Below are 25064 nucleotides of genomic sequence, written 5' to 3'. Positions count from 1 at the left end.
GGGTCAGGTTCGGTCAAGAGGTGAGGTCGGGCCAGGTGAGGAGCCAAGTTCAGATCGCGAGGTGGGGTCAGGGTCACGAGGGCAGGGGCAGATGGGACCAGGGCAAGAGACCGGGTCAGGGGAGAAGACGAGGTCATATGAGGGAGACGTGGTTAGGACAGAAACAGGGGCAGGACAGGAACGGGGCAGGAAGGAGACAGGGGAAGAACAGGAGTCGGGGTCAGGTCAGGAGCCTTACTCAGGCCAGGTCAGGGGATGAGGTGAGGTCACGACCCGAGGTCAGGTAGATACTGACATCACGCGAACTCAGGGGACAGTGCCGGTCGGGGCAGGAGGCTGGCCAGGTACGTGATCAGGTTAAGACCATGAGCAGGGGTTAGATCCGCTTGAGTACATCAGGAGAGGCCATCTCGGATCGGCACCGACTAACGCCAACGCGGACACCGGCGGCACGGCCTGAACTGTAGCCGGCGGCACGGCCTGAACTGCAGCCGGCGGCACGGCCTGAACTGCAGCCGGCGTCACGGCCTGAACTGCAGCCGGCGGCACGGCCTGAACTGCAGCCGGCGTCACGGCCTGAACTGCAGCCGGCGGCACGGTCTGAACTGCAGCCGGCGTCACAACCTGAACTGCAGCCGGCGGCACGGCCTGAACTGCAGCCGGCGGCACGGCCTCTCTCAAACGGTAATCAATCAAATCGGTGAAGCAACGGCAGATTAGCCTGACATTCTGACATTTCAGGTGCAAATGGAGGCGCGCTTAATTACGCCTTAACAAGCCCCACCGACACCGGGAACGGCAATACATCACCGGCCAACCGTCGTGAGCGGACGGCACCAATGCCGGATCGCGGCTCTGCCGTCAATGGCAGACAGGGACCAGGGACTTCATGGGCCTGACCGAGGCCTGACATTCGCGGCGCGGCGTCCGCCGAGCGCAGACACGAGGCCACGGACAGGCGACGCGCCGCTTCCACGCTGCGTTCTCAGACGGCGGCTGTGAGTACCATCCGTGAGAGGCGGACCGCCCATGACTGACCTGTCGGCGCCGCCGGCTGTCCCATGCCGGCCTGCTGCAGCAGGTAGCGCTGCTGGAGCAGCTGCAGCTGCTGCATTAGCTGCGACTGGTGCAGCGAGAGCGCCGCTGACTTGCTCTTGTCGTGCACGGCCTGAGGAGGGGCGAGAGGTCAGGGGTCAGGGGCGGCCCGGTCAGCAGGCGACGGTGCTGCCTGTTAGTGGTCGCTGGAGTGGGACAGAGACGTGTCAGGTGGTCGTCATCGCATCTATAGAGCGACATCAAGGAGCGGAGCATCCCTGCAGGCCGGTCAGGTGGACAAAAAGGCAAAGCGGTAAAGAGTTTTTGGTAGATGCAGATGCGGCCTTCGGGGGCCGTGTCGTGACATGAGTGCATGGCCGGATCAAGCACCGACGTCGTTACACTGTCGGCAGGTCACACTGCTCTGGGAGCCCGTGCCGCACCTGATTCTGTTGGTACATGATGAGCTGCAGCTGTTCTTGGAGCTGTCGAACGGCGTCCTCCAGCTGCTTTTTGTTTAGCTCCGCCAGCTGGTGATGCTAAGGGTCGCGACAGACACCACTGTCATAGCTGGCATGGCCATAATCCAAACAAATAACCAGCGTGAGCTACGCCCGAACAATACGTCCTCTCAGAAAGTATCAAAGTAAGTTGAGGTTCTAAACGGGTCCCTAATGTAATCCGAAAACAGCACCGATGTATGTTTTGCCCAGTTCATTTAGGTCATCTGTCAGGTAAATATTGGAGCGATGTAGCGCCACTGTCTGACACGCAGCTACCGGTTCATGGGAGTTCATATTTCACGTGTCTTCCCACGTGAAATGTTTGTCATGGATTTCACGACAGCGACGACAAATACTTCGTCGCACCTGTTGTTGCATGAGAAGTCCCTGCTGCTGGAAGAAGTTCTGGAACTGCGCAGGGCTGAGGTGTTGCTGTATGAGATGCTGCATGTGCTGTAGCCCGGGGGGCATCATCATCGGGGCTGCGCCGGAGCTGGAGTCATGACTCTTAATCGACAACGGCGTCGAGTGGTCCGTCTTGCTGCTGCTCACACGAATCACCGAGCCGGCCTGGAACGTGCAAGTTGTGCCAGGTCAGGGTCAACGGTCAGATCAATGCTTCGATGCATTTTGGACGCCGCTTGGCCATGAGAGTTGAATGCTGAAAACAGGGGCCACCGTTTTGAGGTCCAAATGGGAGAGTGCGTCCGTCATTCAATCCCACACCATACCCGGCAAGGATGCACTGATAGGTTCCCGCTCGGCAACGCTCCGTGTCGGTAACAGAGTACGCAGCACTTCTGACGTCACCAGTCCCAAAACAACATCAGCTTACAGCCCAGAACAGACCTGTACCGGCAGAGGGCACCCGTGACAAGGAAACATCGCGCGTCCGCGCCCACTCATGACGTCACAGCGAGCCGCATGGCGTTATCGCTGAACCGATACGAGCAACGACCAAACACAAACCGGCTCTGCTGACGGCCGGCGACAGCGCCTCTGTCCGCCCGCGCCGTCGGCTGGGTAAACAGCGGCCGGTGCCATGTGTGGAGAGGCCGACCGATATAGACTGTCCAGCCGCGATAACGCCCGGCGAGGAGGGTCACCTCACGCAGGCGAGCGCTCCCACAGCGGGGCAACAGTGTCCACCCGTGGCAGGTACTCTCGCCGTGTTATGCCGTTAGGCACGTGCTGAGACACTGGAACTCGTGGCCACGTGCGTCCGCGCCACATGGGCAGCGCAGACCCAGGCTCAACTCGCCAAGGGCTGCCGCCCGTGTCTGCCACGGGTCACGGTCACGGCCACGGTCAAGGTCACGTGCCCAGCGGCTCAGGCGCGGAAATTGGGCTCCAATTTCATAACGTCGGATCTCCTGTTGTGCAGGACCGGGGACAGCTGTTCAGACGCGAAGCGGCCTGCGGACCCGGGGCAGCCGTGCAGACCCGGACAACAGTGCAGACCGGGGACCGCCAGTGCAGACCCGGCCCGCCGTGCAGACCGGGGGCCGCCGTGCAGACCGGGGGCGGCCGTGCAGAGCCTGGCAGCGCCGCGCCGCTGCTCGTCGCACGCCTGTTTACCCCGAGCCTGTGTTGACGGGACGGAGTCGGCCGCCGCTCGCTCCAGCGGCGGTCAACGGCGCGCCGCGTCAACAGGCGCGCCGGCACGCACAAACAGCAGGCTGGCGCCGCGCCAGGGTCGCCGCTGGCGCCGCGGCCGGGCGGCGCCAGCACGTGGCGCCATGACCTGGGGTCACCGTGCCGCGGGCCTCGGCTGCCGTCGGACGGGAGGTGGAGCCTCGACGGTGCGCCGCGGACCGGTTCTTCAGACAGACTCCCGACATTTGCCGACATGTCGAACCCCAAGGGTGTTACATGGAGGTTGTTGAGTTTTAGTTGAGACTGGAGGAACGCTCAGTTGACCCGCGGGCTTCGCGGCTGGCTCAGTGAGTGTGCCGTGTGCAGATCAAAGAATGCCCGCTGCCGTCAGTTATATAATAATAATATGTGTTCGGAGACACTGCAGTGCAGACCGGATCAGTTTACCATGAACCGCCTGCCTTCAAAAACGATTTTCCCTGTTTCTATTCTGCATCCCTGCGATGCTTAAATGATTGAACAACATTCGAACTAGGCACATGTTTCGGCAGCTGCAGGACAATACTGCCTCTACGCTCCATTGGCGCTCGCACGCTACCACGGACGCACATTACACGCGCAGGTGCGCAGGTGTGCCGCCGGTGCAGTTCTGTCGGCTTTTCAAGTCAATTCGTGGATGCAGAAACATTGCTAAATGATGACAGACTTATCATGATTAATGACAGTGTAATATGCAAAACCCACGGCCAAAAGTGCAACGAAAAAAGTGCCGCTTAGTATGTCTCCGATTCGGATCTTCTCAAGTCGTAGTATGCGTGAATCACGACCTATTCCATGCAACTTTTAGTCAGCGAGCATTTGGCACGTGTTTCACATTCGATTCTCGACACACCAGGGGTTCGCCCACGCTCCAGACCTCTGTGGCGTTTAAAAGAGATATCGCCCCATATCCTCCCCGAACTCGCGCAGCTTCAACAGCTCAACATTCCTTTCAATCTTTATAGCGCAGCAAATATTTGCACTAGCACATATTTTCACCTTCAAAACTCAAAAGCATTGCCCACGGGCACCCGCTCTCACCTTCAGAACACGGCGGCTCAGGACACAGCAGCACGCCTTCACACTTAAGCAACGCCGGACTCGACTGCGCTCGCTGCACAACACTGACGCTTTCTACTCCGCAGCGGAGCTGTTTTGGGCCTCGTCCGACCTCGTCGGCGGTTGCCGCGTGTTTACAAAAAGGCCTGTTTACACGCGTGGCGCAGCCAGCCCGCTGTTTACTTGTTTATCTTGGCCGTGTGGCGGCAGCGTTGGGCACCGAGGCAGCGCTCCGGTCGCGGTGCACTACGCTGGCGTATTTGATCGATGCGTGGGTCGCAGTGCAGCCCTCGCGGTCGTGTGGCGTTTCTAGCCAGCTATACACCTGTGAGGCACTGCGTGCAATAAGTCGCAATACTCTGCTTGGTGCACTAAAAAGGCATGCATGCTCCTAAGGTTGAATGATGGAGAGAGAGACAGAGAAAGAGAGAGAGGGAGAAGAGAGAGAGAGAGAGAGAGAGAGAGATGAGAGAGAGAAAGAGAGAGAGAGAGAGGAGAGAGAGAGAGAGAGAGAGAGAGAGAGAGAAAGAAGTGAGTTATAGTATAGATATATATATATTATATATATAGCGATGAAATAGATAGCTACATAGATAGAAAATTTTGCAAATTCTTCTTGATCAGGTTTGTTACATCCCTGCTCTCAGCATTATATATGCATCGTTCTATTCCGGGCCTATATCATCGCTATAGATTCTATACTTATATTCATCACTCCTTCCATTCTAACGTTTCGAGATCTTATCTCATCTTCGGAGAAGACTAAATTGCACAAGAAATAAGTTTTGAGTTTTAAAGGACGAAAAAATTGTGCACTTCTGTTGGAAAACATCTTTTAGTACGGAGAACATAAATGAAGCACAACTAGTTGAAGTAAGACGGATTGCTATTTTCATCTTCATACATGTAAGAAACACTCATATTACAAACGTGCCTATTGAAAGAACCATATCCATCATCCTTGACCGCGTCTACAATCATCCTGAAATTCCTCCTCTCAAAATATCAAGGCGCCTCCTTGAACAACTACTAAAAGCCTGCACGTTGGAAGTTCCTTTCCGCGGGCCTGATGGCTGAAGTAGAAGTTAGGGACATTGACCTGATTTGTAGAAGTTAGGGACATTGACCAACTAGGACATCTCAAAAACACCTTTGAAGAACGGTCTGGCCTAAAATTCACAACAGAGCAAAGTGTGCAAAACGTAATACCCTTTCTTGACGTAGCTGTTGATGGACAAGGACAACAATTCAAAACAACTGTATACCGAAAACAGACTAACAACGGACGGTGCTTAAATGCTGACAGTGAGTGTCCTCGACGCTACAAAATTAGCGTCATAAGGTCCTTTCTTCGACGAGCATTTAAGCACTGCTCTGATTGGACAGGACTACATTCAGAATTGACACGAATCAAACAGATCCTGGTGAACAACGGTTTTTCAAATTCTGACATTGAAAACGAGACACAACGACATATGACAAGACACTTTGACAGCAAACCAAGGCAAGACATCCAACCGACCGTCAAACTGTACTATCAAAATCAAATGACATCTGCTCGCAAACAGGATGAAAAAGCTTTACGGGAAATTATCTCTCAACATGTTAAAGGCAAAAACGACCACAAAATAGACATTGTCATTTACTATTGTAATAAGAAGATATCAAACTTTCTTATGAGAAACAGCCCAGACAAACACGACAAACTGAAATGCACCAATGTAGTGTATCAATTCCAATGCAGCATCGAAGGCTGCAAACTTCGTCCCACACACTACATTGGTGTGACCACAACGACACTCTCACGACGCCTGACAATGCACTTACGTGACGGGGCACCCCTGGACCACATGCGACAGGAACACGACATGACATTGACACGACAACAACTGACAGACAACACTGACATTTTACGGACGTGCAGTGACAGAAGACGCCTTCAAATTTGGGAAAGCATATTCATTAACGAACTCTCTCCGGCCTTAAACAGACAGACAAATTCTTGCAGAACTCTTGAGCTACTAGGTGGTGGGCGGTGAGCACTTCCGATGTGATTGTGACAATAGTGTTCCCATTGTGTCTTTGTGATGTTCCCATTATGAGTGTTTCTTACATGTATGAAGATGAAAAAATATATATATATATACACACACACATATATATATATATATATATATATATATATATATATATATATATATATATATGTATAAATCTCTCTCTCTTTCCCTCTCTCTCTCTTTCTCTCTCCCTTTCTCTCTCTTTCTCTCTCTCTCCCTCTCTCTCTCTCTCTCTCTCTCTCTCTCTCTCTCTCTCTCTCTCTCTCTCTCTCTCTCTCTCTCTCTCTATATCTATATATCTATATCTATATTAAATAAGCACCTTCAAATGGTTTGAAAGCGCGATGGAAGATCCGAACGTATCCCGATATGTCATGTTGAAGATGGGAATACTCTCGTCAGGCAAACTGTGCGAATCGCTTCAGCACAGTCGTAAATCCGCTTTTACAGGACGACCTGCTCGATCTGACGAGGTCCGACGGATAGACTAGCCCCGTCAAATGCTCGGCAGCTCTGCCACGATACACCGCACGGGCCGACAGAGCCACACCGAAAGGATGTGATCCGGGCAATGGTACTCGCCAGTGGCGGGGATTCATCGGCCGATGGGTTTTCCTCGAGAAAATACGAGCTTCCAGCGAAGCCAATAACCTCAGTAACCACATATTGTGTAAAATATTACGCGCACGACGAGCACTTTTCCCCAGATAGCCGCATGCAGGCGGCGTTTCTCGTACATCAATGCGCATTTGGCGATTTCAATATGGGAGGCGATTTGCGAGGAACAAAGCGGACATAAAACCTGTAATATGGTCGGCCGGTGGACAAAATTGCCCCCATACCTAATGTGCTCCGGCTCGATTAGAGTAGCATTGTAGGCAACGTTCGGCAATTTTCGTTCACGATTTCAAGCCAAAAAGCCCAACGACCCTGACACTCTATGGCTTTCCATACACTCCCACTTTGCTTCCCTCTTTCATTCTCTTCAATCCTCCTCTCTCCCTGTTTCTCTGGTTTGCTCAGCCCCTCTCCCATTTGTCTCTTTTCCCCTTTCCCGCACTCCCACTCATTTAGCACGTGCATACAACGTCTATACGTACACTGCACTGATTTCCTCATGCCCTCACCGATCCACCCCTCTTTTCACCCCTTTGTGCACATTCTCTCTCTCTCTCTCTCTCTCTCTCCTCTCTCTCTCTCTCTCAGCGTGTCCCTGCTATAAAGCTTTGCCAACTGCAGGGGACGCGACGCTCATGCAGCGAAGGCCGATGGCCGGCGCGTGCACCCCAGCCGCCACGCGCCCTCGTCGCGTCGGTCCCCTCGCTTGGGGCGCGTCGGTGTCGGCACTGGCGTCGGCGTCGCGTCGGCGAGTTGACCGTCCCCTTTCGGCGCGGACAAATATTTACCGGCGTCGGCCGCGCCAGATGCAGTTTGATTGCCGCCACTTTGTTTGTGCACCGGCTGGCAGTTGTGTGGCAAGCTGGCGCGGGACGGCAGCGGCGCACCCCCGGCCTGGGCCCAGCACTGCGAGGAAGCCCCGCGGGACATCGGCGGTGCACCCCCGGCCTGGGCCCAGCACTGCGAGGAGGCCCTGCGGGACAGCGGCGGTGCACCCCCGGCCTGAGCCCAGCACTGCGAGGAAGCCCCGCGGGACAGCAGCGGCGCACCCCCGGCCTGGACCCAGCTCTGCGAGGAGGCTCCAGTCCCGGAGACGTGGCGGACTGGTAGTGGAGACCGAACAAGGGCCTGGAGGAGCTGTATTGACATACACATTTTGTTGAGACCATAACGCACGTGACGCGTCCTCCCCAATTTTGGTGTTCTTGAGCATAAGAAGAAACCAAACAAAAAAAACAACACAAAATGAGTCACTTGTTAATCTAAAATTCAGTGACAGAAATTCCATGAGAACATGCAACCTTCTTGCAAAGGTTTGTTTGCTTTCTCGAACTTGGAACCTTTCTCCTAATCCTGATATGGTTCCCGAGCCTGCGGGAACCGAGGTTCCTGAGCCTGCAGGAACCGCACTCCCGGACGGTGAGAAGTCCGAATCTCGGACGGAAGCGATACCATGTCCTGGCCTGTTCACAAATCCAGCATCAAATCCGGCGGCGGTGGCGTCCACGGGGCCCCAGTGACGTCAGAGCCACGGCGCAGCGGCAGATCCGGCGGCACTGCGTGTTTACCGCCCTATCTAAACCTGTGCACTGTATATCGCTGCCACTGACTTTGCGTATGTTGCAGGCAAATATTTGCGGACCCCATAAATATCAACGCGATGCCTTGTCATGCAACCCACTCGGCTAAACACGAAAGCGAGGCGACGCCATTGGCGGAATGTGTCCCGATGGACGCGACGCCGGCTCGCCCTGCGTCACGGCTCGCAGAAATGCATTGTACCGGCTCTAGACAACACAGCTAGGCTGTTGTGTACACACCGATCCGCAGAGCCGGCGAAATCTGAAGCGCTGTGGAGCTGTTTGGGCGCAGCGCACCAAATGCAGCTAGCGTGCATTCCGCGCCGGGCGAGGTCGAAAATGTGCTCGCAGAGTGGCTATGAGAAACCGCTTGAGTGGTGACACATTCCAGCGCATGTGAATAAGCCCTTCTTGTGACGGTAGCGGTGCTCTGTGCCTGACCGGAAGCAAGAGAAAATATCTAATGACTTTGGAGACCTGGCTCGGACAGCGGTATCTGCACCAAACTAGGTCCGTGGGCTGCCACCGGCCTGTGTTGCCATGGCTTTGAATATCGCCGGCATTATCGGAAATGATTTATCGTGGTTTATAGCCTTACAGACCGCATGGTCATGAAACAGTCATAGCTAGTGGTAAATGCAGCGAAGGTGGGCCTAATCTGCCACCGCAAGAATGTGAGCACATACCAGCGCACGCGCCGCTCCTTATTGCCGGTCCTCATCTGGCATTGACTGCCAGTACTGAGAAAATATTGCAATGCAAGTGTAGGCAGCGTTGCCGGACATTGATCTCTAACACCAACAGCAGCTGTCATTCCAAACAAACGCGCTTAGAAATGTGCAGAATGCTTGGATTTGTTTGCGTTGCCATTGACGTAGGAGAGGGGAGGGGGGGGGGGGGGTAGGGCAAGGGCGTATGACGCTTTTAAATTTTTATGAAAGCGAGCCATTCACTCATCAGTGAGTCGTGGAAAAACTTACTTGAAGGTGGGTTTGTGCTCCGATACCTTGATAATTTCCTACGGCTTCGACCAAATATGACCGCGTGAACTCTGGACGCGCCATCCCAAACTGTAGACCTAATCACACTCTCGAGAGACGAGGGTGAGTCCCAACAGTGCGGCGCTTCCGCCTTGGGCCAGGTTTAAATGACCGTCAGAACAACCCAATGAGTGGGTGGGACAAACTCACGTCCGAAATACAAGTTGTGCATAATTAACTACAGGGTCAATGCTTAACTTTCGCAGAAAGTGCGCGGGTATCCCAGAGATGTAGTTTTGCCAAATTGATTAGGGGACTGAGGAAGAGAAAGATGCTTAACTTAGTAAGACACCAAAAAACAAATAATACTTAACCTGCCGCTCTCGCGCCTGTAGTGTTCATTTTTTCAGGTCAGTTGCCGATGCGTCCTTGTACGTCGATGTAGAAAACCAAACGCGAATCTAGGGAGGCTGGATTGCCACCTCTACTGTAATCTTTGCGAAACCACGGGATGAAAAATTAGATTGCGCATCGCAAAGCGATCGAACTCACTCGCATCATAAAAACATGGCAGGAGTACTTTTCCACGGTTCACGATATTTGGCATAACCTAAAAAAGCACGGCTGCCTAGAACGCACCAGCTGCCACGACCAAAAAAGGCCTTGAAACTGAGGAATAGGTGATAATGCCGTGATAAATGTTTGTTACAACGGGCCAATTGAGCAATTCACAAGTGCGGCACGGCTGCAGGAAAACACCAAAATTGCCGTCTGTCTTGCAAACATGACCAAACTCACGAGGAAGATGTAGAATGGTGCGTGTTTTCAGGCTACATTTAGAGAAAATGCAGGCACTTCTCCTTATCCAGCTTAGGTAGAACACAATAATGACATTTGCTAAATAGCTTCGGTGTCGTTCGATTTTCGCGACAGACGGCTTCGCGCCATAAAGTTCGTTGGCGCTGCATCATCGGTGTCTGTCGATCTATTTTACCACACTTGGATGGGCAGGGCTTTGCAACCGATAGCATGTGTGTACTTGCGTTATTGTCGTTTCCTGAGAGACTTTCGTCTTTTCATCACCCCAGCCGGCCTGTACTGCCTGCCTCACCGTTGGAACACGCGAACGCTTCCTTTGATGATGTTAGATTATTCATTGACGCATGGAACTAGTAACATCGTTAGCGCCGCTATACGTTCCACAGCGACCAGCGTGTTGGGTCGGTGAAATATGCGGCGAGCAGAAATCAAACGGGGGCCTTGGGCCTCGACACACACTCCAACTCGGCTCCGCCGCCATGCCCACAAGAGCGCGAGCTCACTAGGTTCGAACAGACCCCACGGCGTGGCGAGAATGCCCTAGAAGCAATGGCGTGGGAACGTACCTATGTAGCGGCAGCATTGTTCAGCAAGTCCGAGAGGCCGGATTAGCATATTTCGCACGGAATTTGTACCATTCGACCGGGCCGGTGCACCTAACAGCACACAGGCTCTACCAGCGATAGCCCGCTTCCCTGCGCCAAGAGGTGGGCCGGCGCTGAGGGGAAGAGGGGAAACCGAGCAGCGTTTCCCGCGTGACCCCCTGACCGGGCGGCCGTACTGCTGAGCAGCCCGCCGGCGCGTGCCCACCGGCGAGCACTTACCGCGGAGGGGTGCTGTCGACGACAGCCTCTCGCACCACCGCGTCGGTCGTCGATTGCGACGCCGGGCGACGGCGTCTGTTTGCGGCCGGTGTTTGCCGCGGACGACGCACCGCTCGACCAATCAGCGGCCGCGCCGCCGCGGTCCGCCAATGGCGTCGCGGCGCGCCTTTCGCGCGAGCATTGCCGCGCCAATGTCGCGCGCCCGGCGGGGTGGGTGGCGGGGACGGTCAGCAGGGGAGGGGCGTGCCGCTCATCGAGGGCGTACTCAGAGGCATCGGTACCGGCAGCGGCCGCGCCATGACATCCACTCCTCAGCCATGAGGTGCTTCACTCCAGCAAGAAACGGAGAAACGTCGATTATCGTCCCCGGATGCTCACGGCGGCTGGGGCTGGGGCTGGGGCTGCCATGGCAGCACAAACTAGAGACAGACATAAAACGGCTCGGACCAAGGCCCACGACACGTCTTCGGATGCGCAAACTTGGCAGGCATTGCAGTGCTGTCTGGATTGACAGCACATTTTGAAACTTCGCAAAATTGGTTCGTAATTGTTCGAATGCCCACAACTTTCCCAATGAGTTAAAACGCCCTGACATCGCCATGCGTGCGCCACCATCCAGTCATTTCAGGCGTGGGAGCTAGCTCGCGTTCGCTGAGCGTGTGACTGCACAAGGAGAGCCCTGGCACGTGCTAGGCCTGAGTGGGAGGGGTCCTTTGTGTGTTAGACACCGGCAGAATGGCGCTCTGCCATGCATAGGGCCTGAGTTGGAAAAGGGCCCTCCATTCAGGGGCTGAGTGGGGAGAGGCGTTTTTAGACGTTGAACCTGAGTAAAAGAAGGTCCCCTCAGGTGCAGGGACTGAGTAGGAAGGGTCCCTCTCAGGTTCCGGGCCTGAGTATGAGGAGACCCTCCCAGGTTTATCATCTGAGAAGCAAAGGGTCCTATTTTTCAGGTCATGGGCGGCAGACAGCCTTCCAATACGCCGGGTGTGAGAAGAAGGCTCTTAGGCTCATGGCCTAAGAGGGCGGCCATTCAGCTGCAGGGCCTTGCTGGGGAGAAAGCCTTAAATCAAGGGCATGGGCGACAGAAAACCCTTTCAGGAGTCAAGCCTGGATAGTAGGTGGCTCACCCAGCGCAAAGCCTGAAAAGGAGTGAGGTACTCAGGTTCAATGTCTAAGTGGCACGAAGGCCTTTCAGGTGCATGATCTTAGGATGTGGAGGGTCTCTCGAACGTAGGGAGCCTTGATGTCTGCATCTGCATAACAATGCCCTCTCACCTGTAAGGCCTGAGCGACGGACCTCTACCCCTCAGGCCCATGTCTCAAACCTTTCAGGCCCATGTCTCAGACCCTCCAGACCTCCGGCTCGGACCCGTCAGCTGAAGAACATGAGCAAGAGCCGCTGTCCGGCACAGGACCCGGGCACGTCCGCTCCTGCAGGACCGCTGTGAGTCGATAGCGATGGCAGCGCCATCAGTCTGCTCCTCCCGAGGCAATCATAAAGCCGGCCCCGTCTATTACCTGGTAATGGGCCGGCCAAGACGCGGCGGCCGCGCACCGTCGGCCGGCGCGCCGACTAACGACACCGCCGCTCCGCCGGCGCCCGACCTCTGATTGCGCTCATCGACAGGCGGCGGTCAAATGTCATTATTTGAACAGCGCCAGACGGCGGTGGCCAGGCGCGACAGTTCACGTGCAGTGGCGGCCGATGGTCAAACGGACCGCTAATTTCCCTGCTGGCCGACGGTCGTTTGCGGCGCAGAATTTGTACGGAGAAGCTGTGGATGGTTTATTCAGCGGCCGGAGCAGCCGCGCATCCCTGGCGGCGAGCTTTTATTGCAGATAGTTTCAATAGCACGCTGAATCAGCGGGCTCAAATAAAAGAGGAAGCATTCAATTTATACGCCATTAAATTGCTTGAAGAGCCCAAAGAGCGAAATTGCATTCATTGAGACCGGACTCAGCGATGGAGATATCAATAACAAAGAAGAGAATCAACACTTTGGCTACGGCTTAGAATATGAAGAAATGCCGGTGTCACTTCTGAGGGGCCGAGATAAAGGCATCTTTGCGGCGCTGAGTCTTTGCGATAACATTTCTCATCAAATTATACACAATTGGCCGAGGGAAAGCAAACCAAGCGAAACGGCAATCACAACTTCAAAATATTGACCAGCCACTTTGAAGGAACTACTTGCTTTAAGTTTATGACAGCCTGCAGTACTTGGCTAACAGTAAAACTACGGTAAACCTATGAAGCGCCAATGGCCGATGGCGACCGGTGACCGATGCAAGACCGATAAAGACCCCTGGAGTCTGCCTGTATTTTGTAAAAATGCGCACAGGACTGAGACCCCGCATATTATGTAAGTTGCTGCACTTCGGTTTGCCCCGGGTCCTCAAGCCAGCCGGGCTACGAGAGACCAGTGGATACGGGAGGTCGTGAAACGCTCCACACCTCACCCAAATCCGATCGGCTTGCGGCTCGGTATTCAGCCAGGAGCCCAGTCTCCGTTCAATTTCTGACGGCTCGCCCCCAGAGCGGAGCGTTATGACCTCCAAACAGTTCGGACCTCGTCACAGGAGAGCGGCGCGACCGGCGGCCGCCGTGATACGCCCCGGGGGACGGCCAACCCAGCCCCAATCCCATAAACTGGACGGAACCCTCCGCCGAACTATCGCCGAGTTTTGCAGCAATCAAAGTAGCAACCGCGTCAAGCGGCCATAGTGCAAATTTTTATCGCGGCGCGACGGAAAGGGTCGTCCAATCACTGATACGATCCGGCTGAGACCGGCCAGCGGACCCTGACTCGCGTCCGGTCAGAGCGGCCGAATGCGAGGGGTCAGGGGTTATTCCGGACATAGCCGCGGGCTACCGCTATTTGGCGCTGGCGGGACGTGGGACAGTGGCAACCGGCGAGGATTGGCACAGACAGACAGCCGTGGCCTGCTGCGCGGGGCGCATGCGGTATTGTGCTATGGTGAGTGATGTGTGGATGTTCCAGCGCGAGCTATGCTGGCCAAGCGGTTATGAAGAGGAATCGGACGTAAGTCGAGGTGAGGACCCGTAGATCTGCCCCCGGGGCTCTGTAGAGCATGCCGCGCTAGCAAAGTGTGATGAGCCGTTTCTACGTATGGCACGTGATGCACTTAAACATAACCGCCAGAGAACTCCAAGGGTTGGGTAAATCTATGTGTATCCACACAGGAAACTCACGGACGTGCGCAAGATTAGCGGCAAAACTTTTACGGTATGTCGGGTAGATGCTTCAAGAAATACTACACACTGCTACTGCTTGTCTATTCCTTTAACAATCATTAAGTCAATGCATCCTGTATCTGCAATTATCAGCGCGAAAGGGTAAAATTTGGTGTTAACTGTCTTTAAGCCTTTCCATAATTCAAAACTAAAGTGCTCATAAAATGGAAACAGATGGATAACGGAAGGGTACAGCTGGTTTACATTGCGTATCAGGTAGGTTTTAGGGCGCATCGACTGCTGTAGGTCATGCAGCGTATCAGGTAGGTATGGCCACAGTTCCATGGATAGCCACGTAGTCTGTGGCCATGGAACCATGGGTAGCTTCCATGGGTAATGTTGGGTAAAGCGTGGAACGTAACTGGGGCCTTTAAATAAGTGGGACTTCTTTACTTCAGACTGGATAATTTGGATGCCCAGATGATGACACAATGGCCTGCTTACCCACTCCTATGCATACTTAGACCGGGATCATACCCTGCCTTAAAAACCCACTCCCAGGCTTCCTTTCCAAGTACCAGCGCCATCCAGCACACCCAAACACATTTCACAGAGAGCTCCTCATCGGAGCGCGGCACTAAGCGTCTGCCCTCCCGCCGCGCTCGGGCGGGCCGCGCCCGGCCGCGCCGCTCGGGCGGCACCGGTGGGCGGGGACCGGCGCCCGCTGGGCCCCACGTGCTCCGCTGCACAACAGCGGTGGGCCGGCGCGTAACGGGCCGCTCTCGCCGCCGCCAGTTCGATGAAATGACATCAGCGGCACACGCCGTTTGCCATGTCAATACCGTGCAGCAAACAGGATGCAGCCCTAGACCGGCAAGGAGCGCCAGCAGCACTTAATATGCTGTTGGAGATTTTTTTCAGTGGCATGGCCGGCACCATGGGTGCAAGAAGCATTGAGACTCGATAGGCTCCGGGCCCTGGTAGCCTCAGGCGGATTGGATCACTGGTGCGTTTGACAGTATGAAACAGCGGAAAAGCCGATCTAACCATAGTAGCCTTCATATATGCTTGTGTGTCTTATGGCTGCGCAACAGGAAATTGGAGCCCATCGCTCGGCTCGCTCTTCTGGCTTTTTTCTTCTAATGAGCCCCATATGTTGATAATTACAAATGCCAGTTGTTGGCGCCGAGATGAACAAATTGCGTCCTTCAGCAGTGTAGACTGGGCGCTTCTGTGTGATTAACTTTTGCGTGTTTATCGACAAAATGTGATCGTAACCCCAACCAATTCCGTCGCCGATTGACAGGATCGCTTGGACGCGTCCTCAGCAGGCGGCTAGCCGGCAAGGATGGTCAGTGTCCAACACGCCCGCCAGGCGGCAGCACGGTCGGCGGGAAAACCTTCGCATGAACGTCCGCGCTCAGCGCTCGCCAGTGGGCCAGTTTCAGAATCGTGTGCTGTCGTAAATTCGTGACCGTACTATAAGTTCTGATACAGCGATACGGCCGCATGTTGCGTGCTTTGTCTGGCTGTCAGCTGTCACCACGCTTCAGAGTAGACGACATCCCAGCGCAGATGCGGACGGATTCTCACCACGGATAAGCGCTGATGACAGGCGAGCAAGGCCCGTTGATGAGCGGGTTGCCGGAATTATCGTGTGGTGATCGAAGCCGTCCGTAATCTACGCAGCTGACAGGCATCTGATGTTCACTACTTCACACGGCATGATAATACCAAAACATGTAATAGCAGACCGCATGATGAATATTGATAGGGTATCATAAAAATGTTACCTGTGCTAATTTCTAGGGATTCTCAGTATGAATCGTGCCCACGAAACGTGCAAGCTCTAAGGCCGGTTGAATGGTGTGTCGGTTTCATCGTTTAAGTGCACAAACGCACCACCGAACAGCACAAATAGGCCACCGGAAATGGTCGCCTCTCCCAACAGCCGGCAACGGCCCCGATCCTCAGAGTTTCGACCAACTCGATTGAGACGCGTCGCAAGTTTTTGCCGAGTAGCGTACGATCACCGTAAAAAGACCACAAAAACCATCTGAAGGTCGCAGTCTGGTAAACCCGACGGCCCGACCGCAGCCGGCCAGACCCAGCGGCTCCCTCTTCTCGGCTCTCCCCACCGTACAGAGCCCTGCCGGCCAGCTCTGGCCAGCGCCGGCGCCGTCCGGGCCCTGGACTCTCAGCCCGCCCTCTGCACGCATGCAGGCGAGGCAGCCAGAGCGGCACAAACATATGCCTAATGCATTGTTTGTCGGTGACGGGCGGGCGGCGTGGCTAAACAGCAGTCGATAATTCGGCCAGCGAGCGACGGCGACCTGCGCGGCGGGCCAAAACAGGCTCAATGTTTGATGGCAATGAATGCCCGCCACCCACGCGCCCGCACGCCTTACACGCAGCACGCGCCAGTCGGTACACTGCGGGTCACGCGGCAGTCGGTACACTGTGGGTCACGTGCCAGTCGGTACACTGCGGGTCACGCGGCTGTCGGTACACTGCGGGTCACGCGGCAGCCTGGTGTGTGGTCAGGCAGCTGAGCGCGTCGGCGTCTCCGCCCTCGCGTCCCTGCAGTTCGCTTTCTAGGTCCCTCCTTGACAGCCGTCACCGCGGCGCCCTGTCACGTTAATCGCGGAGGGACGGCCGAGATACAGGACCGCGCACTTCGATCTCACGGGCTGTCGATTGCCGCCCCGCCACCCCGCAGCCACCCCGCTGCTCCGGCCCTGCACCGCAGTGGCTGCGGCCGGGGGCCCGTCGAGCCACGGGCGTGCGGTGGGTCTGGGCGCCGCGCCCGACGGCCCGGGCCGCGCTATGCACTCACGTTCGAGTCGGCGTAGTCGAGGTGGTCCGGCGTCCTGCCACGCGGCGTGCTCAGGTTGATGGCGGACGGCTGGCGGCACTCTTCCGCCTCGTCCGCTCCCAGCACCGGCTCGTCCTCCTGTAGAGGTCAAGCGGGGGTCACTGGTGCGGTCAGCCGAGCGTCAAGGTCGCTGGTGAGGTCATTCGGGTGCGGTAGGGTCACTGGTGGGGTAAACCAAGCGGCAGGGTCACTACACAGGTCAGCTTGGCGGCGGGGCCACTGCTGAGGTCAAACTGCGTATCAGGGCTGCTGTTGAGGTCAACTGAGGCAACATCAGTGTCACCGGTAAGGCAGACCGAGCGCTTGCCAGGGTCACTGCTTAGATCGATCAAGTGGCGGCATCGGCTGTCACACTATCGCTACCGAACGGGACAGCGAGTCACTGAGCCGGCCATTGTACGGATCACGGTAGAGGAACGCCTCTCCCAGGTCATTGGAGGCACAAACACCTACCTCCCGCGCCGCGCCCACAAACACGTCCGATGCGATTACGGAACCGTCTATGAGAGCTCTGGTCGGTATGGTGTGGCTATGACGGTGAGGATCAAAGCCAGGGTGGACTGGTTCAAAGAGCTCGTAAATCAAGCAGGATAAGAAGGTTCACCGTGGTTTGCTTCTCCGATGTCAATGTAAGCATGCACCTGTGCAGCCTACGATAAGAGCCAAAAAAAACCGGATACCCAGCACATCCGCCTCGTCGCACTAACCCCATCTCACCACAGGGCTCGACGGAGAAGAGGCCTTGTGCAGACTGTCCCAAAAATGCGACGCCGGCATCGCGGAAATGAAGGCGAAAAATACTGCCGTTAGCCGGTATGGATCCGGTGTTATCGGCGCGGCTGGCGGCGGCACCGGGACCGGCCCGGAAGCCGTCGACGCAAGCAGTCGACGTCGGCCCGACGCTACTGAGGGACGCCCCGGCCGCCGCCGGCAGCACGCGCTTATTTCCGTGATCAAGCGCCGCCGAGAAATGTCCTAATTAGCAGGCAATCTCACAGCTTTGGCAGAGCTCAGGGATGAAAAATTAACAGCATGCAAATGGCGAGCTTAGCACGCCGGGGCTGGTTAAAAATTCACGATAAGCTGCAGAGAGTGCATGCACACAAGGCGAGCGGGCGGCAGCGACTGAGTTTTAATGGAGCGGCGCTAAAATATGGCGCCTCCCGTGGCGGCTGCCGCTTCCTTTTCAGCTCGTTAGTGACGCCGTCAAACAGAACGGGCCCCGTATCCCGGGCCGCCTGCTGAATGTTCCAGATGCAGTCTTCCGGCGGAGAACGTCTCGCGTCCTGACACGGCGGGGTGCCGCCCCGTCGGTCCGTTCCAGCACCAGCCAGTCTAGCCCGGCGACTGGCTCACTGTGGCGATGTGGAGCTACGCCGCGGACCGAGCGACCAGTCAGATGTGACAGCCAGTCAGCTGTGACCAGGTGTGACAGCCAGTCAGCTGTGACCAGCTGTGACAGCCTCTCTCGTCCTAATCTGCGATCCTGCGACGCAGACGGGAGCACCAGAGCTGGGCACGGGCAAGGTGGATGGTTAAGGCGATTGTGGCTTGGACAGGGGGATGATCACGGAGTGTGTTGCTTGCCCATGGTTAAGCCCAGTTCTTATGAGTAAGCTCTGGCCATTCTTTTTTCCGTCGTGTGCGAAGCAGTCATGCAAAGGTTCTCGAACCGGAAATGAACAAAGACCCAAGGAAAGGTAGAATGCTCTGGATTGGGCCACGATTGTTTAAAGTTTTTACAATCGGAAATCTGGCGAAAAATGCAGCCTCTCAAACACATCGCCGTCATTAGGGGAGCAGATTAGAAGATTTCGAACCAATTTGTCGTCGTCGATGGCTGGGATGGCTGCTCCCACTCAGCAGTTTTACCCCTCGCGAGTGCCTCTTGGCCATCTTTTTTAATTATGGCTGTCTGATTTAAAATAGGTTGCCATGGTGACGGCGGGATGAGTTGCTGGTCCAGGAATGCCGCCACGCTGTTCCAGCGCGGCATTTCGGCACTGCTCGTCATGACCCATATACACGGGTATGCGCCATATTTCAGCGTGCTCCCTCGGCATGTAAGTATACAGATATATGCAGCTGCAAGAAGAGACGCCACATTAAAGACGCAAGCAAGTCGAGTTGGTTATACGGGAATGGGCTTCGAGCCCGACGGCGAGGCGGTTAGCACCCCGGTGAAAAGCCCCGCGGTTCGGTATTTGTGAGCGGGCGCCCTGCTCCCCAGACAATGACGAAATAAGCAGGCCTTCATTCGAAACCACCGTAAAGGTTTTGTGGCACCACCAAACAAAGCAGCGCCAATTCCTCCGAGTCGGGTTTGTCCACAAAGCTGGGCCCTAATCGCCATTGTGTCTCATTCAGTAGTTCCGGGAAGAGCGGAAGACGAGTGACGTGTCTTTGCCCGAGGCGGTCCAGATACACCGCTTTATTTTCCGTCTTCATCTGGGTTGGAAATGCGGCGAGCGGTGACTCCTCATTTTTCCAATTTTTCCACAGACGAACAGCCGGCAGAACTCGACGTAAAGCAACGCAGCGGGTTTGCTAACTTCCCAGCAGCGCTCGCTCACGCATGCAAACCTGCTCAGAGACCTCGTCAGCGGCCGCATCCGTTCGTAAGACACCACCACGCACCAGCTCACCTCGTGGGTGTAAGAGCCCCCATGCCTCGCCGGTATCGCCACGGACCGTTCCTGTGCCCCCGCACTGGCCGGACTCGCCCGGCGCCGCAGCCCGCCGCCGGCCGCGCCAGGTGACGCACCCGTGACGTCACGGCGTCTCGCGGGCCGTTTGACGCCCGCCGCCGCCGGCCCGCCGGCCGGCCCGAAAATAACCCTTCCCGGCCGGTGCACACAAATACAAACAGGCGCCGCGCGGCCGGCCGGGCACCGTTAGGCGCATAATCGGCTGATGGCAGCGCCGGCCGGCCGGCCCCGGGGGTGGCGGCGCGGCCGGCCCGCCGGTGACACGCCGCCATGCGACTGGACACCGGCCGGCCGGCCGGCGGGGACGCGCCGCGCCCGGTCAGGGTCGCCCGGGCCGGGAGGAAGGGTGAGGCCGCGACGGCGGCGCGGAATTCGGGTGGGGAAATAGAGTCTGGTTGGGACGCCCTCGGTGCTTTCGGCGGTGTCGGTTATAACCATGCAGCAACGGCTCGTACCGAACGGACAGGTAGAGCAATACGTCCTTGTTGAAGGACAAACATGAAACAGGCGCACAGGCAATGGACAGAGGAGGGAACGAGTCAAGGCATGGTGCATCCGCATTGCATGCGAAGCTGGACATTAACCGTATGGTGATGACGGAGCGAAGTTATTTCTAAAACGGGCGCGGACGCCACACCTCTCACGAGGTTCTCACGCCTTCCACAATCAGGAAATAAAGGTGGCGGCAAAGCACAGGACAGCATGAATGGAGCATATTTTCCCTAGAGAAACATCCGGCTCGGGTGCGATCCACCGGTCCTGGGCGAATCCCACACCCACAGCAGCACCGTGCAATGTGCATTCTGCCGAACCAGCTGGCCATTTTTACGACGCCGCAACAGCAGGCTGAAGGGTCGTATCGCTCAGAGGTCCCGCGTTGCACCAGCGGGGACCGCTCCACGCGCTCAGAGTCCGTCACTGGGGGAGTCCCCGGGACAGCATGTATATGGCGCTGCAAATGCACTGCGGGCGATTCCATCTCAAATTGCGATGAACACGCCAAGACGGAGTTTGCGCTCGTAGAACTAGTGTCACTGTCAGGGCAGCACGCGAGACAAAAGGCGAGGCACGTGCCTCATCTCACTCGCGCTCTCCATCTCCCTACTCACGCGCATACTCGCAGCAGTGTTCTCACCGCTCTCCTGGGCGCTCGGCCGTCCCCGCGCAGCACACAACACACTCCGGCTCGCGCGCGCGGCGCCTCTGGGAGGCGGCGCGGGCGGGGAGCGGTCAGCGGCGGTCGGTCAGATGGCCCGGGGCGGCCTCCACAGCCAGCCGAGCCTGGCCCGGCCCTCCGCCTATCAGACGCCGGTCCGACCGCGCCGGCTCCGTAAACAAATACTCCCGGGGGCGCCGCCGGGGGCTGCCCCCCCCCCCTCTCTACAGGCACGCCGGTTCCCCATGTGCAGTGGTGTTGTGACGGGGACCAGGGTGGCGTTTTTGACGGGCGCGGCTGCCGCCGCGCTCGGCCGCGGACTCGGTGACGCTGATTAATGCCCGCGTCGCCGTCGGCCCGTTTCCCGGAAGCGGAGGATGCAGGCGCCGGGGGACGGACGCCCGGCCGGGGGCGCGTGCCCACCGGCCGCCGCCGCAGACGGACTCTGTTTGTCCCGACCGGCCCGAAATAGCCGCACATTCCGCCTGACAGCGGTAAACAAGGCGCCACCGGTCAGACGGCGCGAGGGGGGCCGCCGCTACCTGGCGCCGCCGACCGGCCAACGGTGCGCGCCGGTCGAGGGGGGGGGGGGGGCACCGCTGCGCCGGCCGTCAGCAGCACGCGTCACCAGAGGCCAGCCGCGCGCGGAGAGCTCGGCGGCGCGGGACAGAGGTGCAAGGGCCAGATGGGACGGATGATACGTGTAATTGATCCACCTTCTTTTCCTCGTTCATCTCTTCGTCCCGAATCCCCGCTGGCCGTTGTTCCGAGACAATTTCCTTACGCTAGCGATGAGCGAGGTCCCGTGCCACCCAGGCGGGAGCCCCACCCAGCTCCCGCACAAGACCAGAGCAGGTTTCCTGTGCAGGGCGAGTTTCCGTAGCGGAAGACTCCCAGATAGCCGCAGTCGTGCCGCACCGTTCACTTCTCCCCCATACCATCACACCCCTGAAATGTTTCTCGCTGACCGAAAGGTCTCAGATCTCAGCCAAACCAAGCCTAGCCGCCAGCTTTGAAAAGCAAAAATCCAGTAGACCTGCCAAGGATTACGAGCAAATATTTGCCTAGATGCTAAGCAAGAATTTTAGATCCAGTGTCTGTGACCGATTAATCCTGCAGCATAAGGGATCCAGCCTTGGGATCCAGACGTATTTCCAATAACAAGCTCAAAATGCCATCAAAAGGCGTTCGTGATTTTCCAGTTTTGGAGGTTTCTCTTCGTCGTGCGGTTGAAGTGCCCGAAAAAAATAATTAAGTCATGGTGCTGACATGCTCGAGCGTGGAAATTTTGAGGCGCAACTGCAAGCCAACAGCAGCCCCAGTTCAGGACGATAATTACTTGGCTATTTGTGTGCATGAAAAAAGAAACAGTCACGCTTTTACCGTGTGAAGTCAATCATGGCACGGAGAAAGCTTCAGCAAAGGTAAACCAGAACGTGTCCAAACATGTACTTATGCCACACCCTCAATGGCAGGAAGCCTGACCCATTTCTCTGTAGCGATCTTTTGGAGGTGCCTCTTTATTTGTTCCACCTTTTCTTGATTCATTTCACAAATTTATATCAGCCAAGGGTTTGTTCTTTTCTGCTGCGCAGTTTTTCTCAAAACCGCGTTAATTACATGTGTTCTTTACATATGAGGCTAGTAGAAGAGAGCAGCATTTTTCATTGCACTGCTTTGGTTGTTTGACATTGATACGAGCTTAACAGTCAAATTTATTTGAATTTAAGAAAATTATGCGTGCGCACCTGGTCGTCATTGCAGCAATCGTCCTGTAGTCTGCAGTAAAAATTCCTGGGGTATGTCTGTGCGCATTTATGTGATTCGTTTCGTCATCCACGTTTGCACATGTTTGCACGTATTGCCTTTCCTCACCCAACACCGGCTGAGTTGAAGCGGAAAAAGTAAATCTCCCTAACTCGCACCATAGAAATTAAAACAGCTCAACTTTAAGCCCCCGACACCCCCCCCCCCCCCTCTCCAATGTTGGCATCCCGTGCCTCCGAGGTCAAAAACGACGGTTCCGGTCGGCATCATATAAAGTGACCGCCAGGTGATGAGCCACCAGGTGATGAGCCGTATGAGGTAAAGTGTTTTGAATTCTGGCCGACGATGCGCCAATTCTTGCCCGGCTTTGGGGATACTGAAGTCCAGAACGAGCATATAGGTAAAATGTTTAGGCATACAGGCTGGTAATCACCGGCTTAATGCGCGACAGTCAACTATGGCCAACGTTGTGCGTGGAGCGGAACAATGGATGCCTAAAAACGGCTTATTTTACTCGACCAATTGTTTCAAGCTGACCTCGAACCCTAAGGTCCAGCGCCATACCGGCTTCACAACAACCCACACTGCTTCTAACAACAAGCCCGCAAACAAATTTGGCTGTCACATCTCAACAACGAACGCGCGCCCTCCGTCGCCAACACCGCCGCCGCCGCCAGCAGCGGCGACGGCCTGGCCGAGTCCTCACCGTGTGCTTGGCCGAGTCGAGGAGGCGTCGCATGACGGTCAGCACGGCCGCCTGGTTCACCTGCGCCATGGCGCCGCCCGGCCGACCACTCGCTCCGCCAACCCGTTCACAACTGGGCGCCGCGCGCTGTCCTCTTGAAGCGGGCGCTCTCCACTATAGGGCTCTCCCACCCGGCAGTGCCCGGCCGGCCAGCTCCCACCCCTGGCGCGCGGCCGCCGCAGCAAAAAACGCGCGGCGCCGGGGGACGCGCCAGCCCCAGGGACGGGGGACGCTGGGGGGGGGGGGGGGGGCGATGGCATCGCTCGGTGACTTCGACGCGATTTTGCGAGATGGATTGCGACAAATGGCGCGACACGTCCTGGATCGAATGTTTTTGACAAGTCATTTTGCACTCGGATCGCTCATATCAATATGCAAATTGTGGACAGGGAGGCATTTTGCTTCACAAGCTGGTTAGTTCCCGTCGACACCTCAGAAGAGTCGAACATATACATCAAGTTTTTTGTTGTCAGCCCATGGCCGTCAAAAATTCAAAGCATTTGCTAATGAAAATGAAACGTCACCATATAGCATTAATGACAATCAGCTAGAGCGTATAGGACAATGCTGCACTTACCATCAACTACAACTCTCCCAGTATGAGTTACATGAACACTTCCATAGCGCAAAGCTATGTAGAAAGCGCAGGGCTTCCAAGGCAAGGGGGCCGGCAGAAGAAGGAAGAAAAAACGTGTCATGCCGGGAGCACGCCAGCGCGAGGGGAGGGGACACACGACGTCTCACTTCCCTTCTTTTCAGAGAAAGACAAGTAGCACTTTTTTCTAAAAAGGATGCAATCCGACATAGCCAGCATTTGGCGCGCTTGGCGCACACCCTTGCGAAATTGGGAAGAAGTATGTTGATTAAGCTCTGTTTTGTTTATTATTGTGATTCATTTTATTAATGTCATTGTCGGAATAATATCAGGCCGACCGAAAATAATCTCTACGGGTTTAAAATGATTGATGACGCTCCAGCTTTTTCAGTAAAAGCGCTCTACAAAAAAGGGCAAAAATATAATAATGGATGTCACTGATGTTTCCAGCCTATGCCCGCAATGCATCCCCTTTCATCTGATCGGAGAAGCACATCGCATCATAAATAGCCTCATGTCCTGGCACCAGCGCCCTGGGAGGCTGCATGCCATGCCGGGACGTTTTTTTCCCGCCACTTGTTAGTCGGCCGCCGGTCGGCCGTCCCCGCGCGGCGACTGGCTCGCCGGAATGCACGCATTCCCAGGCCTCGGACGCCGCCACGCTGGGAGAAAAAAGCGGGCCCACGCTCACAAAAAGTAGCCAACAAAAAACAACCCTTCCCTCTAAATAGCGACAAAAAATCCGCCGATCCCGGCGCCACAGCCGGACTGGTGACAGGGTAAACAAAAACGGTGGCCGGCCCTCAGCGCAGCGCAACGCGCCACCCCCAGGGAAAGCCCGTCTCCGCCAGGGCGGGCGGCTGGCGGGAGCCTCGGGGCATGTCTGTGACCGGGCGGGGGCAGCAAGCC

The 25064-nt window shown here is 56.1% G+C and overlaps 1 protein-coding gene across 1 annotated transcript; it reads right to left on the bottom strand.

The window, feature by feature from the left end:
* Nucleotides 1-238: 238 nt before the first annotated feature.
* On the bottom strand, nucleotides 239-21069 carry LOC119091477 (uncharacterized). Its single transcript, XM_037214278.1, has 6 exons — nucleotides 21002-21069; nucleotides 17146-17262; nucleotides 1905-2108; nucleotides 1479-1574; nucleotides 1066-1168; nucleotides 239-336 (listed from the first exon to the last, which is right to left on the bottom strand). The coding sequence occupies exons 1-6, from the start codon at nucleotides 21005-21007 to the stop codon at nucleotides 239-241; spliced, it is 624 nt and encodes a 207-aa protein (XP_037070173.1). The 5' UTR covers nucleotides 21008-21069.
* Nucleotides 21070-25064: the final 3995 nt, after the last annotated feature.

The sequence above is a fragment of the Pollicipes pollicipes genome, unplaced genomic scaffold (genome assembly GCF_011947565.3).
Source record: "Pollicipes pollicipes isolate AB1234 unplaced genomic scaffold, Ppol_2.1 Scaffold_3447;HRSCAF=4054_pilon_pilon_pilon, whole genome shotgun sequence".
In the NCBI taxonomy this organism is placed as follows: Eukaryota; Metazoa; Arthropoda; class Thecostraca; order Pollicipedomorpha; family Pollicipedidae; genus Pollicipes; species Pollicipes pollicipes.
This window is presented reverse-complemented; position numbering and strand designations above follow the sequence as displayed.

Coding starts and splice junctions, on each gene's coding strand:
- LOC119091477 (XM_037214278.1), bottom strand. Junction 1,575..1,904: donor GACTTCTCATGCAACAACAG/GTGCGACGAAGT, acceptor CGCGACCCTTAG/CATCACCAGCTGGCGGAGCT. Junction 1,169..1,478: donor TCATGTACCAACAGAATCAG/GTGCGGCACGGG, acceptor GCCCCTCCTCAG/GCCGTGCACGACAAGAGCAA.